This window comes from Sinocyclocheilus anshuiensis, unplaced genomic scaffold (genome assembly GCF_001515605.1).
Source record: "Sinocyclocheilus anshuiensis isolate Anshui unplaced genomic scaffold, SAMN03320099.WGS_v1.1 scaffold1023, whole genome shotgun sequence".
Lineage (NCBI taxonomy): Eukaryota > Metazoa > Chordata > Actinopteri > Cypriniformes > Cyprinidae > Sinocyclocheilus > Sinocyclocheilus anshuiensis.
In genome coordinates, this window is record NW_015546084.1 from 159804 (window position 1) to 175591 (window position 15788).

At 39.4% G+C, this 15788-nt stretch overlaps 2 protein-coding genes across 14 annotated transcripts in view; both read left to right on the plus strand.

Moving 5' to 3' along the window:
* Positions 1 to 10118, plus strand: part of LOC107700010 (serine/threonine-protein kinase MARK2-like) — a 39672-nt gene extending 29554 nt beyond the window's left edge. For 4 of the 12 annotated variants that reach the window (XM_016501489.1, XM_016501486.1, XM_016501490.1 and 1 more), the window contains 5 exons: positions 2473 to 2610; positions 4175 to 4435; positions 5182 to 5208; positions 8078 to 8116; positions 9197 to 10118. In XM_016501489.1, the coding sequence (XP_016356975.1) occupies positions 2473 to 2610; positions 4175 to 4435; positions 5182 to 5208; positions 8078 to 8116; positions 9197 to 9632 (901 nt within the window). In that variant the 3' untranslated portion in view covers positions 9633 to 10118. Of the gene's footprint in view, positions 1 to 2472; positions 2611 to 4174; positions 4436 to 5181; positions 5209 to 6902; positions 6928 to 8077; positions 8117 to 9196 lie in introns of those variants that run through there. The other 8 variants (XM_016501493.1, XM_016501495.1, XM_016501485.1 and 5 more) reach the window with 7 other exon arrangements.
* A 1862-nt stretch (positions 10119 to 11980) lies between these two features.
* LOC107700012 (RNA-binding protein lark-like) lies at positions 11981 to 15741 on the plus strand. 2 transcript variants are annotated; one of them, XM_016501497.1, is made up of 3 exons: positions 11981 to 12059; positions 14290 to 15368; positions 15399 to 15741. In XM_016501497.1, exon 2 carries the CDS (start codon positions 14365 to 14367, stop codon positions 15361 to 15363), a length of 999 nt encoding a protein of 332 aa, XP_016356983.1. In that variant the 5' UTR covers positions 11981 to 12059; positions 14290 to 14364; the 3' UTR covers positions 15364 to 15368; positions 15399 to 15741. The 2 variants fall into 2 exon arrangements, with proteins under 2 accessions (XP_016356983.1, XP_016356982.1); XM_016501496.1 differs by having other exon boundaries at positions 14290 to 15741.
* Positions 15742 to 15788: the final 47 nt, after the last annotated feature.

Below are 15788 nucleotides of genomic sequence, written 5' to 3' on the forward strand. Positions count from 1 at the left end.
AAGCGCTTTCGGAGTGAGAGTGAATTCCGCATTGATTGGTCGGACTCGTGACTCCCAACAAATCAGATGGGCGGTGGGTGGAGATTGCTTTAGGCCACAGAGTGGTGAGTTCTGACAGGCTGCATCAGAGCCAAATAGCGCGTTTCAAAATTAAGTTATTTTATCGGCGAATCGGTTTTGAAAATGGCCGATACCGATAATCATAAAAATGCTTAATATCGGCGCAGATATTCGGCCAGACCGATAATCGGTCGACCCCTAATATACATATATAATATATGCCCATCCCCCCCAGCAAATCGCACCCTATATATATTTATATACATATATATATGTATATATATATATATATATATATATATAGCGATAATACCGCATACCGCGCTATTGAGCCACTCAAAATTACCGCGACAGCCCTAATCCTTGCTGGATAAAACTATTAATTTCTTTTTAAAAATCACATTGACCTATACCTATACCGATACTTTTTACGGTATTATGTTTGTTATTGTCAATTAATTGTGTGTAGAATCTCTTACAGACCCTGCTGCCTGTCTAAAGTTGTATCCTTTTATCTTTCAGTTCAGAATATGAACAGCTAAACAGTAAATCTGGTTACTTTCTTTTAGTAAATGCAAGTTGTGCAAACACTGTAACTAGGTTTTCATCCGCCTAGAAAAGTAGTCCTACTCCATAAACGTGATTCAGGTAGCTGCACAGTTTAAGCAGACAATGTAAGTGCTTTTAACAGAAATACGAGCTGCACAAGTCTTCTTAAACCCTCTGGGCAGCATGCCAACTATTGTAACTGCATTAGTTAATTTTTACAAACTCAGGCCCTGTCCACACGAACGCGGTTATTTTTAAAACCCGCAGGCCGTTCGTCCACACGCAAACGCAGCACCAGTTCACTGAAACCGAATATTTTTGAAAACGCCTCCCAGGGTGAAGATTTTCAAAAACTCTGGTTGCAGTGTTATCGTGTAGACAGCGAAACCGGAGTTTTTGGCTTGTGACATCGGCGCCTGCGCTGTTATCTCCGCCTACTGGAGACTTTTTCAGGCTTCTGATTGGCCAACATGGCTTTACGGTTGAGATTATATCGCCACCTGTTGGTTTGGCATGCTCTTGACAGTGCTTCATAGCATGCGTTTGCGTTTTCATGTGGACGGAGATTTTTTTAAAAACGGAAGAAGGAAAAACTCGTTTATAAAAATACCCGTGTACGTGTGGACATGGCCTCAGAGACAAGTGGGAATAATTGTCTGTGATAATCGATAGAATGCCACAGATGCAGTCGATATAGCCTATGTTATAAATTGCCCGGAAAATTTCTCTAATGGTTCCCATAAAAGTTCCAATAAATATAAACTGTGGTGAATTCCTGCAGTCAGAGCACTGCACATTAGTGATGTACTTTAGTACCAAATTGGTACTAAATAAGAAGTCTGATCTGTGCCATAGTAATGATATATGTCTATATAAATATCCGATTTTATATTTTTCTAGTTATGCCCTGCTCTAAAATGTTACATTTTCTAGTTGTAGTAAAACCTGCCCGCAGTCCAAAATTGAATGCCTTATTGGACACTTTTGTACACAAATAATGAAAAGTATTTAAATATACTAATTAATGGAAATGGAAAACCCCAACATCGACTGCTGAAAATTTACTGCAGATATACTGAGACACACTGATGTATTACCCTTGATTGGTATGTAGTCAGTCTCATCCCTTAATCTGGAATTAGTGATTTTGCCCGACCCAAATAATCAGGTTTCACAGAGACGAGATGCAGGAAACCGAAAAACAGCAGCCGCGTGATATGGATGTTTAAGTTTGCTTGAGGTGACAAGCCACAGCACAGTCAGAATGCTGACGCGGAAAGAGTTTTATATGCGTGCGCAAGGTCAGGTTGCAGAGCAGCAAATAAAAATACGGACATTATGGCATTGACAGAACACCTGCCACCAAATCACTCTCACAAATGCATCAGATGTGTTTCGTCTGCTTTTATTCTGCATGTATTATGATGAATTTGATTAACTTTACCTATTTAATAATTGATTTGAGTAGCTTTTAAATGCACATCATGCCCATGAGGCTTATGCTGTCAGACGCGTTTGATCAGCACAGCATCTCATTTTAGATTCTCACTCAATGCACAGAGACAGAGCGAGCTTTCCAGCGATAATGCAAATTTGATCCGACGTTGACAAGCTTTGATGTATATATAGATCTAAAAATAGACTTAAGTCAGAAATAGCATCCTAACCTGCATTATCGCAACGCAGAGTTGTATTTTTATCTCCTGGTGTGTGCTTTTATCTTATTCCATCACTTTCTCAACCATCCCTCCATCTTTGCTGAATCTAACCTGTCTGCTTTACAACCTCACCCATAACTCCCTCCACTCTGTACGTGGGGGGTGTCCGCACATGGGGGCTGTTGTTATTCGCCTTTTCCCCCAGCTTGAACACTCCAGGGTCCCGCGCCTCCACCGCCTCAGCAGCCGCGGTCCTCGCCGCCTCATCCCGCACCCGCCACCACAAGTCTTTGTCCACCTCTGCCCACCCCAGTCCCCCAGACCTCCATGCACATCGCCCCAGGCAAGTGGCAGCCAGAACCAAAACTATTCGGATGGGGATTCGACTTCAAGAGCCAGGGACGAGCCGAGTTGTATTGATTGTTTTGTTTTTTTTGTTAGGCAGAAACTTTGAAATGTTGTTTTGAGGTTTAGAATGCGTGAGATCTGCAGACAAAGTACCAAATACTTCCCAGGACCTCAATTTTTTTTAACCCTGCTTACTTTTCTTTCACTCGTTGTCCGTCACGATAACACTGCCGTCCATCTTACTCGCCGCCCCACTTTCTCCTCCACATAAACACACGTCGTTCACGTCACGTACCTGATAATCTGTTTCTTTCTTTCTCTGCAAGCTTTAACTCATTGTCCTCCCTCCCTTATGCATGTGTTGTGTTGCTCTGCTGCCCTATCCTTCTCCACCCCTTATTTTCTGCAGACAAACCAGACACAGTACATTAATATCCTCTAAAACCTGTCTCACTGCTTACGTAACCTTTAATAAAGATGTTTGTGCCATTCTGGAACGTTAAAAGCTTGTGTCACAGACAGTTGTATGCATGCTTACAATGGTTTTGTCTCCCTCAGTTTTTTGGTTTTGGTTTGGTTTCTGACATTGTTTGAGTCTTGTTATTTGTTGGTAATAGCTGCATGATAACTTAAGGTTGATGTGTGTAATCTATGTTAAAATACTTGTCTTCAGTTTAATGTAGATAGACTATAAGTTAAGCATTTGTCCTTACATTTTGTCCATTTGTCCTTTAAACACTGTGGCACTATGCATACATTGCATTAGGGTATTGATATAAAATATGAATACTGATATAAAATACTGGTAACTGCTGTTCAAAAATGCAGTAAAAACAGTTACATTGAAATAATAAAATTTAAAATAATTTGAATATATATTTCTATGATTGCAAAGCTGAATTTTCAGCATCATTACTCCAGTCTTCAGTGTTACACAATCCTTCAGAAATCATTCTAATATGCTGAGTTGCTGCTCAAGAAAAAAAATGTATTATCATAGTTGCTGCTTATATTTTTGTGGAAACATTTTTTTCAGGATTCTTTGGTGTTGTCTAAATAATAAAAAAAAAAAACATGCTACAAGTGGATTTAGGCTTCACAGCATTATAATATACAACATGTAAAATGGATTCATTTTGAAATATCACATTTGACAGTATTACGTGTAAAATTGGAGTTTTTAAAGATTACCATTTGCTGACTATTAAAAAAAACTCAAATATTGGCCAATAAACAATATGATGCCAGTATATTTTGTAATGGTGTGAGTTCAGGATGGAGATTATTTTTGAAAAGTCATTTTTCCTGTTCTGTTGGGTAACTACAGAAATTACACACGTCACCTTTAACACTTATGTTAACTTATTAACCTATTGCATCGTTTTGTAACGTTTAAAAAAATGTGTGTGTGTGTAATATATATATATATATATATACTCACATATATATAAAAATGTGGTCCTCATTCATTCATGTGATTTAAGTCTGTGGCTTGTCACATGTCTGGAGTTGAGTATTAACTGATTCTCTTTTCACCTTTGCATATGAACAAAAAACAGCACGGCCAACCAGAAAGCACCAGTGGTGTCCCCCTCAGCTCAGAACATAAACATTTCCTCAATGGCTGACCGTATCAACTTCTCCAGAGGGGTGACGAGCAGAAGCACTTTCCACGCCGGCCAGCAGAGAGCCACACGAGACCAGCAAGCCGCAGCGTACAATGACCCCTCTGCCTCCCCTTTGCTTTCCCATGGCAACAGCCAGGTGCGCCGTCCCGGGACGGGCATCTTCAGCAAGTTTACTTCCAAATTTGTACGCAGGTGAGTTTATGATCCATCCACATGGTGACACTGTTACCTGCGTGAACTGTTAGGAATACACATGCACGCATTCTCATGACTCTCACCAGTGCTCCCCTCTTTCAGGACTAGATGGTTTGGACTGGCACTGTTTTTTTATCTCTAAGATCATGAACTCTCAAACAAAGGGCTGCTGGAGCAAAGTTGGTTTTAAGTGTGAGAGATGCTAACTGAAGGATAGCTAACATGAAATTCAGGGTTCCCACGGTTAGGGAATACCTAGAAATATCATGGAGTGTTTTCCATGCCTAGGAAAGTCATGGAAATTATTAATGATATCTTAATTTGGCTTTTCTGGTTTAGTAAACTGAACATGGGTATAAAATATTTTGTATTTTATAAATCCTGAAAATTTGTGAAAAGGGGTGGGAGCCCTGCAAACCGGACCCTAATCTAACATCCATCATTCATGCAGTGCATTTACAATTCACAGTTTCTTCAGCAATCTTAAACAGCCCTGTGTAACTTCATAAAGTATAATTCATATTCTTTAATCTGACTACAAACCCTTGTGCCCTTATTAGTGCCCCCAGCTAACACTAATGGTCAGAAAAACCTTTCATAGGTTTCATAAAGATCCCTTTTTAACTTCTTCGCCTATCAGCCAAACAGGATGTGTTTTATCTTTTTTGAGAGATTTTCCAATGGTTCATGCACATGAAAAACACATTGTTTCCTTTTTTTCTCTAATTTTTTTTTTTCTGTAGAAATCTCTCATTCAGATTTCCCAGAAGGTAGGCAATAACGCTACCCTAGCGTTTTTCCAAGACAATGTCTTTTTCCTTTGCTCTATATTCCTTCTGTGATGTCTTGTGTCTTGAACCAACATTTATTTTTGTTCCATATGCATATCTTTTCATGGTATCATTCTTTACTAATGCTCTGCGTCCATTGCCTGACTCGCTCCTCTGCCAGCCCTCTCTTCCCCCTCCTCCTCCTTCCTCGGTGAATAACACATCCCTCTTTCAATTGCATCACATTCCGCTCCTCTCTCAGATGAACTCATGGAGTCCGGTCATGTACGTTGTGCTGCAGATCTTGTGAAATGGTTTCCCTGCACCCTCGTCTGTGCTGTCATCATGCAACATGACTACACTCCTACAATGCAGTTAAATGGTGTAATACAAGTTTGACAGGTCTTTGTAGATTGTTTGTAAGTACACCATGGCACAAGGACTGATAAAACATTTCATAAACTTTTTAATGATCCATTAAAGGTTATTGTACATCTACCAAAATACTAAAACGTACAGCTAAATCTACAGTGGCAAAGTAAAAAAAAAAATGCTTTAGCTTAACTGTGAGCTTGCAGTCAAATTAAATGTGATGAAAGACAAAGACTAGGCGCTGCTATAAATAGATACGCAACACCTCTTTCTGTTGAAGTGTCCACAACAAACAGCGTGACAATTGTAGTCTGATTTCTGAACAGATGACGCATAAATTGGCTCATTACAATTAATCTGTCAAAAAAAACAAAACATGATGAATTGGAATCGACTCACTGTATTGGCTGAGCTGTTCTTAACTGAAGTCATTTTGAGAACCGTTACTATAAGTATTTTTAGCATTAGTTGACCCAAAAATGAAAATGGTCATGATTTACTCACCCTCATGTCGTTCCAAACCAACAAGTTTTTTGTTCATTTTTGAAATATAAATGAATGTATTTTTAATGCAGCTGGAAAAATGTCAGTTCCTTTATTCAAAGTCCATTTCACCAAAGCAAGCATGTTTACCATATTTGATGTGCTCCATGTATGTGCATTGATCAATGCTTATATGCGGGGAAAAATAAAGATTAAAGGGATAGCTCAGCCCAAAATGAAAATTCTGTCATTCATTACTCACCCTCATGTCGTTCCAAACCAGTAAGACCTCCATTTATCTTCAGAACACAAATTAAGATCTTTTTGATGAAATTAGAGAGCTCTCTGACCCTGCAACTGTTCCCAGACCCAGAAACGTAGTAAGGACATCGGTAAAACAGTCCATGTGACATCAGTGGCTCAACTTGAAGCGAAGCTACGAGAATACTTTTTGTGCGCATAGAAAACATTTCAGTTGCTTTGTTGCCTATGCAGGGTCAGAAAGCTCTCAGATTTCATCAAAGATATCTTAATTTGTGTTCCGAAGATGAACAAATGTCTTACGGGTTTGGAACGACATGAGGGTGAGTAATTAATGACAGAATTTTCATTTTTGGGTGAACTATCCCTTTAAATTAAATATAAAATTCGTCATATAAAGTGATTGTGTGATCCAAAGTGAAGACCTGCATTTAGGTACTTTATTCACATTGATGGATTACTTTTACGTTCTCTTAATTAACTTTTTAAAGCATTAAAGTTTTGGGTGTGGGGACTTTCAAAGGAGGGACAGACATCTCTCAGGTTATATTAAAAATATTGTCATTTGTGTTTGAAAGATTCTTATAGGTTTGGGATGAAGTGAGTAGTGATAAAGATAATTGTCATTTTTGGGTGAACTATACTTTTAAGGCTTTTGAGCCTTAAATCAGTGTAATTTTTGTTGTTCAAATAAAAAGTGTTAAAAAAATGGTTTCGTCATTAACAACACTATTATTGTATTAATAAAGGGTTGTTAATGAAGGTATAGTGCTATTATCATAAATATTGTATGTTCAGCGCCATCTGAGAAAGAATTAAATTCCTTATTCTGGTGTATTTTGTAGACCCTCAGACAAAAGTGGATGTGAAAAATTTATATCTACAACAGCATGTAGAAGTATTTGGCACAGAATTCTTTGTCATTTATATTCTGTTGATGGCAGCTAAACCTTCGCCCAAAGCTTGACCTTTGATTTTGAACAGGTCAGGTAAGTTCATAGTTTGCAGATAGAAGCGCACAGCCAGACAGGGTCAATAGAGGATGTCAGTCGTGTTTTCATGGTGAGGGTTGTAAAGGGTGACGCCTGCTTCTCTCCTCTTATGGTCTACTGCTTATTTTTATATGGCTGCACTAAAACAGGCGTGCTGCTTTTGTCCCTTCGTTCTCGTGCTGCGCTGTTTTGGAGGTGGCTGGTCTCTCCGTCCGACTGCATCATTCAACACACATCTCACTGAAGTCACTTGTTCAGCTGTACAATGCACACATGAGAAAATGAAAAATGTTTTATACATTTCATATCTGACAGACAAGATTGGGAATTTAAGTTTAGAAGGACCTCTGGTAGTTTTGCTCTAGGCATTATACTGAATTTTGTGTTTCAATTAAGATTTGAAATTCGCTTTCATTCCTTTTGGGGTCATTTAAAATGTTATATACTCTTGCATTACCTGACTGCATCCTGTAAAAATGTGCACTTTAACACATAGACTGCCACATGTCTGCTCATTTATTCTTAGGCTAAATACAGAGTGGCTTATGTGAGTGTGTGTTGATCCCAAGGTTCAGAGTTTAAAATTAAATGGTCAAGAAGTTGGTGAAGAAACTGTAAACAGATGCTTTATGTATTTTGCTTCAAGTTTTATTAGCATAATTAGGTATTGATACCAAAATCTTCGTGAACAGGACTAATACTTAGCTAGCAGCAATAAGATAACTTGAATTGAGGGACTAAACTTGTTGGTTTTCTTTGAGGAGTCCGTATGAGGGAGAGGGTCGAGATGAGGCCAGCAGGTGAGGACGACTGACTAATAAAAATCATTTATCTACAGAAGCGTACTACTCCAATCACTGAATCATTACTTACTAAGACATTTAAAAAAAAAAAAAATAGAATTATTCATATTCCGTTTGAGTGTGGAGTCACTTGAAGCTTAAATTGGGTATTTTTCTTTTAAATCATTGGGTGACTTGCAATACGAGACATAATCAAATGTACACTACAGTTCAAAAGTTTGGGGTTGGTAAGATGTTTAAAACGTTTTTGAAATGTCTTTTATGCTCACCAAGGCTGCATTTATTTCATGAGAAATACAGTAAAACAGTAATATTGTGAAATATTACAAATTTATAATTAAAATATATTTTAAAATTAAATATTCCTATGATGGCAAAACGGAATTTTCAGCAGCTGTTACTCCAGTCTTTAGTGTCACATGATCCTTCAGAAAGTATTCTAGTGTAATGATTTGGCGCTCAAGAAACATTTCTTATCAATGTTTAAACAGTTAATATTTTTGTGGAAACTGATACTTTTTTCCAGAATTCTTTGGTGACTAAAAAGTTTGAAGGAACAGCATTTATTTGAAGTAGAAATGTTTTTCTAACATTAGAAATATCTTGACTGTCACCTTTAAACAATTCAAGGCCTCCTTGGTGAATAAAAGAATTAATTCCTTAAAATTTGACTGACCCCAAACTTTTCAACAGTAGTGTATTTCTTTCATTTACATGCAAGAATTTCTTAGTATCTGAAAATAGGTCTGTAATAAATTAATTTAAAATTTCTAAACTTCTAACAGAGTTAATGTTTTATTTTTATGTACATTTTTGTTGTTTTTGTTTTTACCCCCAAAGCCCCTTACAGATGTCCAATTAGTGGATGCTGATGTTTTGACTGCATTGTAGTCTTCCACCATAGCACCATGTTGGTGTTTTGTGTTGATGATCATAATCATGTTGACTGAACATTTTAAACGTGTTAAAGCAGAACTAGAACTAAGCTTCTTCTATCTGTTATCATTTCCTTGTCTTCCTCATGTTCACCTTCATTTTCCTGTTTGTGCTTCTCTCCTCTCATCGTTTTCACCGAAGACCCATGTTGAGCACAGCAGACAAGATGGAGAAGGGTACCCAAGGACTGCCTGGCGACGAAAACAAGGACTCCTTTTCTTCCTCTTCTCCAGTGTCCAGCACACCCTCGTCCACCCAGGCCTCCAAGGACACCAAGCCACGCTCCCTCCGCTTCACCTGGAGCATGAAGACCACCTCCTCCATGGAGCCCAACGAAATGATGAAGGAGATCCGGAAAGTTCTGGACTCCAACAGCTGCGAGTACGAGCTGCGCGAGTGCTTCATGCTCCTCTGCATTTCGGGCAGCCTCGCACATGACGACTTCGTCCAGTGGGAGATGGAGGTGTGCAAGCTACCTCGCCTCTCGCTCAACGGGGTGCGCTTCAAGAGGATCTCCGGAACCTCCATCGCCTTCAAGAACATCGCCTCGAAGATCGCCAACGAGCTAAAACTGTGAGGAAGACTATTGTTTCTGTGGAAAAGATCTTGGGGAACGGCTGGAGCCCATGTGTTGGGAATGAGGAGGCACTGTGAGGAAAATCATTGGAGTGTTTAGCTCTACGACAGCAATGAAGAGTCTTGAGGCTGTAAAGGCAGATTCATAGGGGACATTTATGCATATAGACATTTTTCAGGGGGTTTATTTTTTGGGGGAGGTGTTCTGTCTTGGTTTGGGTTTTCTGTTCCTTACTCACCCCTCCCCCTCGAATACTTTGTGTTGTCATCTTTATATGTGGCGATTTTGTTCAAATGTGGCTTTTCTTGGACCTCACAATTGTCCTCAGTTCAGAAAACAGCGAGAAGAGGTTGGTGTTAATAAACTGGAATTGTTTGCCAGTAATTTTTTTTTCTACATAGGCAAACCAGCTATTGTCATGGAAAGCTGTATCTAACTCTTCCCCAAACCCCCCCCCCCGGTCGTTATTCCTTATTGATCCCCAAATACAAACAACGGCAAACCACCTCATTACTTGATCTTACTTCAAATTCCAGGTTAGCTGTGATGAGCAGAGATGGAGAGATTGGCAGTTTGACGCTCTGAATGTACAACACGAAATCGAGACCCAAATGACTAGGCATATTCAGTAGAGCCATCATTTGAGTTTTCATATCCACTCATCATGCTCTGATCGGTTCTGATCTAGCCAATGATATGGTAGCTCATCTGTAACCTCTGCCCCATTTCTACATCACAGTACAGTGTCTTATTTGAGCTGAAATGGAAGTTTTGACTTGAACCCTCGGTGCACTGGAGGTGAATCACCTCTTAGCACTCTATGCCCAGACAATTAGTTTTTTGTTGTTTTTGTTTTTTCCTCTACTGCAGGGGTTATATATCTGAAACTAATTAAGGGCCAATTAAGTAATTATTGGTGGATTGTAGTGTTATTAAGAATTGCTGGTTGGATCCAATCTGCTGCACTGGAATTAGTCTGTTTCGTTGCCTTTCTCTGGAGAAGATAATTATTAATATTATTATATGAATAAACCAGACCTTGGGTGATTTGTGTTCAGTTGTTCATGAACAGTATTCTTTTTATTTTAGTGCATTGTTTAATTTTCCTTTCGTTTCACCTTCAAGCAACATTTGAAATATGCTGTTGTTCTTTAATTGATTTAAAGAGCATGCAATACAAATAAAACTACTTTCTTTCTCAAATATTTCCAATTGAGAGCACTTGCAAACTTAACAAATTAGGTGGCAATTGTTGTTTGTTTGTTTTAGGGTAACACTTTCCTAATGTTCATTAATTGCATTTAAAAATCACATTTGCCATTAGGACTAACAAGTCATTAATGTACATTCAAACAGATTTCATATTTATTGTATTAATATCTTAACATGTTTCAATTTAAATGTACATTACTGATCTGTTAAACAATATGTAATATTTATTATTAATCAGAAAGTGATAAACAGTTTATTTATGATACTGAAATGTCAACGTTTGCAGTTTTTATTTGTTGGAAGAAAAAAAAAAAAGGTTTCTAGAGTCTTCAGGTTTGGAAAAGAGAATGTATCTTAAGCCAGCACCAGATTTAATCCATATTTGAGGAGTTTATTTGCAAAAATAGATGACTTTTTTTTATTTTATTTTTTTTATACATTTTTTAAATCATGTTTTTTTTTTATTGTGTTTTGTGTTAGCTGTATTTTTTTAGTTATGTAATCAAAACAACCCAACTGCAGTTTGATTGATGTTAATTTGAATTCAGGATATATAAAAAAAAAAAAAGATTTTTGAACATTTTAAAAAACGGTGTTATCTGTTTTTGCAAATGAACTCTTCTTTTGTTAATAGTTGGGCTGTGTAAATTTGGTTATGTCTAGTTCAAATAATTGGGCATTTTGTTGTAAACTGAGCAGAACAATCAGAGGAAGGAAAGAAAAAATGACACTCTGTCATGTGCACATCTGGGGTAGTTATTTCCGATTCGCGAACGAATCGTTTTTTCCAATCGGATCACAGATCACACTGAATTGGTCCGACCGGTTTTTGAGTAATAGGGGCGAAAGGTAAGTTGCTCCGAATAGCCAAATAGCAGAAATGTTATAAATAATATGTGCAGAAAATATAAAATATATTGATTACATTACAAATTTTGCAACACACTACAAAGTTTTACCGTAAGGTACCACGCGTTGACGTAATCACGCGATTACGTAATAGATATGAATCATTTGAGCCGGCTCGAAAGAACTGGTTCGCAGAAATGAATCAGACTTTCTGTCACTAACTGCGGTCAAACGGTAGGAGGCGCCAACTCTCAGACTGTTGAGCGCTTATGTGACCCTCCCCCAACCCTCAAACGAGGCATTGATACCGTCATCATCCATTATCAGCGAGCTTGCTCATGTCTTCGGTATAGTTGCGCTTTGGAGGTAAGATTTAAAGATTACACTTTGAGAGAGACTTCAAATCCTTTTCTTCGTATTTCACCTGTCGATTATAAATACGGTACGACCGTTTGAATGGTCATAATGCAGAAAATGTATTCACTCCGTTGTCCGATAGTCTCTCTTTATACTGAACGTCGTCCTCAAGTGAACCGAGAATATTGAATTGTAATTAATCGCGCTGATTTGTTTTACAATGTGATATTCTTTTCTTAGCCAATGCTACTGGGTTGTAATGTCTGTAAAGTAAAATATTTTATTTAATGTTACTTCCTCAGTCTGGCGCGAATAGATGCTAGCGTTAGCACGATAGCTTTAGCCGTTGCATGATTGAGATGCAGATCATCTTTTGCTACATTAGATCACAGATCTTTTCATCGGATTTTCAACCCAATTCGAGTTGACTACATAAGATATAAAAGATTGTGAACCAGAAATTGTATGATTTTGTACGTTATAGCTTGAAAATGAAACCATTAAGGCCCTTTCACACGGTACGCGGCAGTCGCTAGTGTCTAGTTCATTCTCAATGGGAGACATGCGGAAGGTAGTGATGTGTCGTTCGCGAACGAGAAGAGCCGACTCCCGTCGGGGAGAGCCGAATCTTCAACCGGAGCCTTCTATTTTACACGAATTTAGCAATTGTTAATGGTTTGTGTGTTGGTAAGCAATTTTTTTATTTTGTGTTTTCATAAAAGCCTTATTTTTATGCATTTTTTCGTTACAAACAAATATATATATATACACATGCGGCTAATCTCATGGGAGGACAGACTAGGATCATACCATTATATGAAAGAAGGAAGGGGGACACACGCTCCGAAGATAGCGAATGTAGTGGTACAGGCCAGGTACACAGAGCGACAGAGAGACGGGGGAGCCGGATTTAAACGCAAGCGCGTTGGTTGAAGTAGGAAGACACTGCATTGTTGCAACATATGTCCCCTCAGAGAGAGTCTTCTCAAAACAGGACAAATAATCACAGAGAGGAGAAATCGCATCAGCACATCCAAGCTGAGGCATCTGATATTTCTGAATGCCAACCTGCACTAAAGACTAAAGTGTTTTATTAAAGTTTTATTAAAATGTTAAATAATAGTATCTGTGTCGGAAAAAAGCATAAAAATAAGGCTTTTATGAAAACACTGAATAAAAAATTGCTTACCAACACACAAACCATTCACAATTGCTAAATTGGGCTAAAATAGAAGGCTCAGAGTGATACTAAATAAAGAGCCATTTGGGAGCCGTAAGAGCCGGCTCTTCTAAAGTCCCTTTCACACGGTACGCGGCAGTCGCGAGTGTCTAGTTCATTCTCAATGGGAGACACGCGGAAAGCGGTAAAACGCGGGCGGTTTCGCTGGCGGAGCGCAAGCGGTGCTTGTGCACCCAAATAAATTTTTATTGATTTGCCTAAAGAGCATACCTGTGAGGTTACGATAGAATTAAATATAATTTTATTTATGTCTCTGTATGAGATTTTAGATGGGTCATACAGTTCTGGGAAATCTATTACACTTAAAACAATCTTCTCTATTTTTCCAATAGGCAGTTCAGTTAAATGTTAACTGATTGGTTGAAACCGACGCAGCTGCCGCTCACAAAAAGATAAAATATTTGTATCTTTGGCGTGCCGGTGGAAGCGGCAGGATTTTGGGTGCACCAGCACCGCTTGCGCTCTGCCTCCGCGCCGCCAGCGAAACCGCCCGCGTTTTGCCGCTTTCCGCATGTCTCCCATTGAGAATGAACTAGATACTCGCGACTGCCGCGTACCGTGTGAAAGGGCCTTTAGGCTCTCCTTATTACGCATTCTCTGAAATACTTGACTCTGATTGGTCAGTCACGTTCAGAAGTGTTTTTGTAGCATGGTGGCTAAACTATCATTTAGCACAGCCATGTAGTAATTATCTAATAATTTACAATAAAGTCTATATTTTGCAATAATGACAATACTTAATTATAGTTACATAAACCCCAACCGGATTATGAGGATCCCAATGTGAATCTGACTTCATAATCCAGTAATAATAATACATAGTTGAACTTGAATTCATATGATTTAAGCATTAATTATTATTTAATACCAGTGAAAAAATGATGAATGGCAGCATGGAAGTTGTGGTTTGTCCTGTGTGTTTTACATTTGAAATTCTTGGTAAAGTTGATTTGCATATATTTTGCCTGTTTATTTGACTTTGTTGTTTTTTTTTCTTAGGAACTTCATCGTTCGATACCTTGCGAATCAACCAAAGACTGATCCCAAAACGCACTGCTGTTCTTCCTGTCCAAAATGGTGAAGATATTTGTTGGCAATGTAGCTTCAGCGACCACAGAAGACGAGCTCCGTGCTTTGTTTGAGAAGTACGGTGCCGTGTCCGACTGTGACATTCTGAAAAACTATGGCTTCGTGCACATGGATGAGGAAGAGGCGGCGCAGAAAGCCGTCTCCGCTTTGCACAAGCAAGAGGTCAACGGCTCCCGCATCACCGTCGAGTACGCCACCACCAAGGTACGCAATGCCACCAAGATCTACGTGGGCAATGTTCCCGACGGCGTCACCGCTGCCAAAATCAAGGAGCTCTTCCAGCCATTCGGCAAGGTGGTGGAGTGCGATATTGTGAAGAATTATGCATTCGTTCACATGCAGAGGGAAAGCGAGGCTCTGGAGGCCATTTCAAAGCTTAACCACTCCAAATTGGAGGGCCAAAAGGTCTTTGTGTCCCTTTCACGCAGTAACCCATCCAGAAATGACCGAGAGGAGGACTATTTTCCTCCTCCGCCGCATCACTATCCACCTCACCCACACCACCATCCTCACTTTGTCCCCCCACGCCCGCCGCCCCGTGAATACTATCCGCCTCGTGGCCGACTTCCACCCCCTCCTCTCCCACCGCCGCCACCCCGTGCCTACTATGAGCACGATGTGTACGAGAGGAGCCTTCGCCACGACCCGTATGCTGACCCATCCCCACGTTTTTACGATCGGGATCCATACGACCGGCGCATTCCTCTCCCTCAGCGGCCGGTCACGCCTCCTCTCGCCGATCGCTACTACCGTGAGCGCAGTCCTCTTGGCGGTCGCCGCTCTCTCCTGCCTCCGCCTCCCCCTCCACCCTCTTCTGCCGGCTTTTCCCGGGGTTTCGCCCGCAATGGCGCTAGCTCTGTGCCCCCTCCCCCTCCCGCCGCTCCTTCCTCTCACTATCAGCGCTACTCTCTTGGCTCAGGCTTTGATAAGGATGATTATTTGGAGGACAAGTACAGCAATGGCTTCAGCCGTAGCTACTACTAAGCGTTGAAGTTTGTCCGTCCCCTTATTTTCGAGGAGCTGAGTAATCTAAGAGGGGCTTACCATCAGGGAGTTAGGGGTGATTTTTTTTTTTTTGTAATATTCTGTGATAGTTGTAGCGATTTTAGATATAACGGGTCAATCAGCTAATACTGTACTCATTTAACTAATAAATTTACCTCCGCCCGATGAAGGAACAGCAAATAGGAAGTTAAATAAACATGAGTTTTATAGCATGTTATGATGCATTATATTTGCCAGGCATATCGGTTTGACTATTTTCTTAAAGTAATTGTACTTTTTTTTTTTCTTCTGCTTTTTAAAATCAAATCATACATTTTAAGTTCATTTTACTCTGGCATGCACTTCGAAAATACAAAAGAACGCTTGAATATATAATATTTTTTTTTTTTTTTTTTTTTTTTCTT

What these genes read in the sequence shown, in the direction of transcription:
- LOC107700012 (XM_016501496.1), top strand. Translation starts at nt 14,365, where the DNA reads ATGGTGAAGATATTTGTTGGCAATGTAGCTTCAGCGACCACAGAAGAC.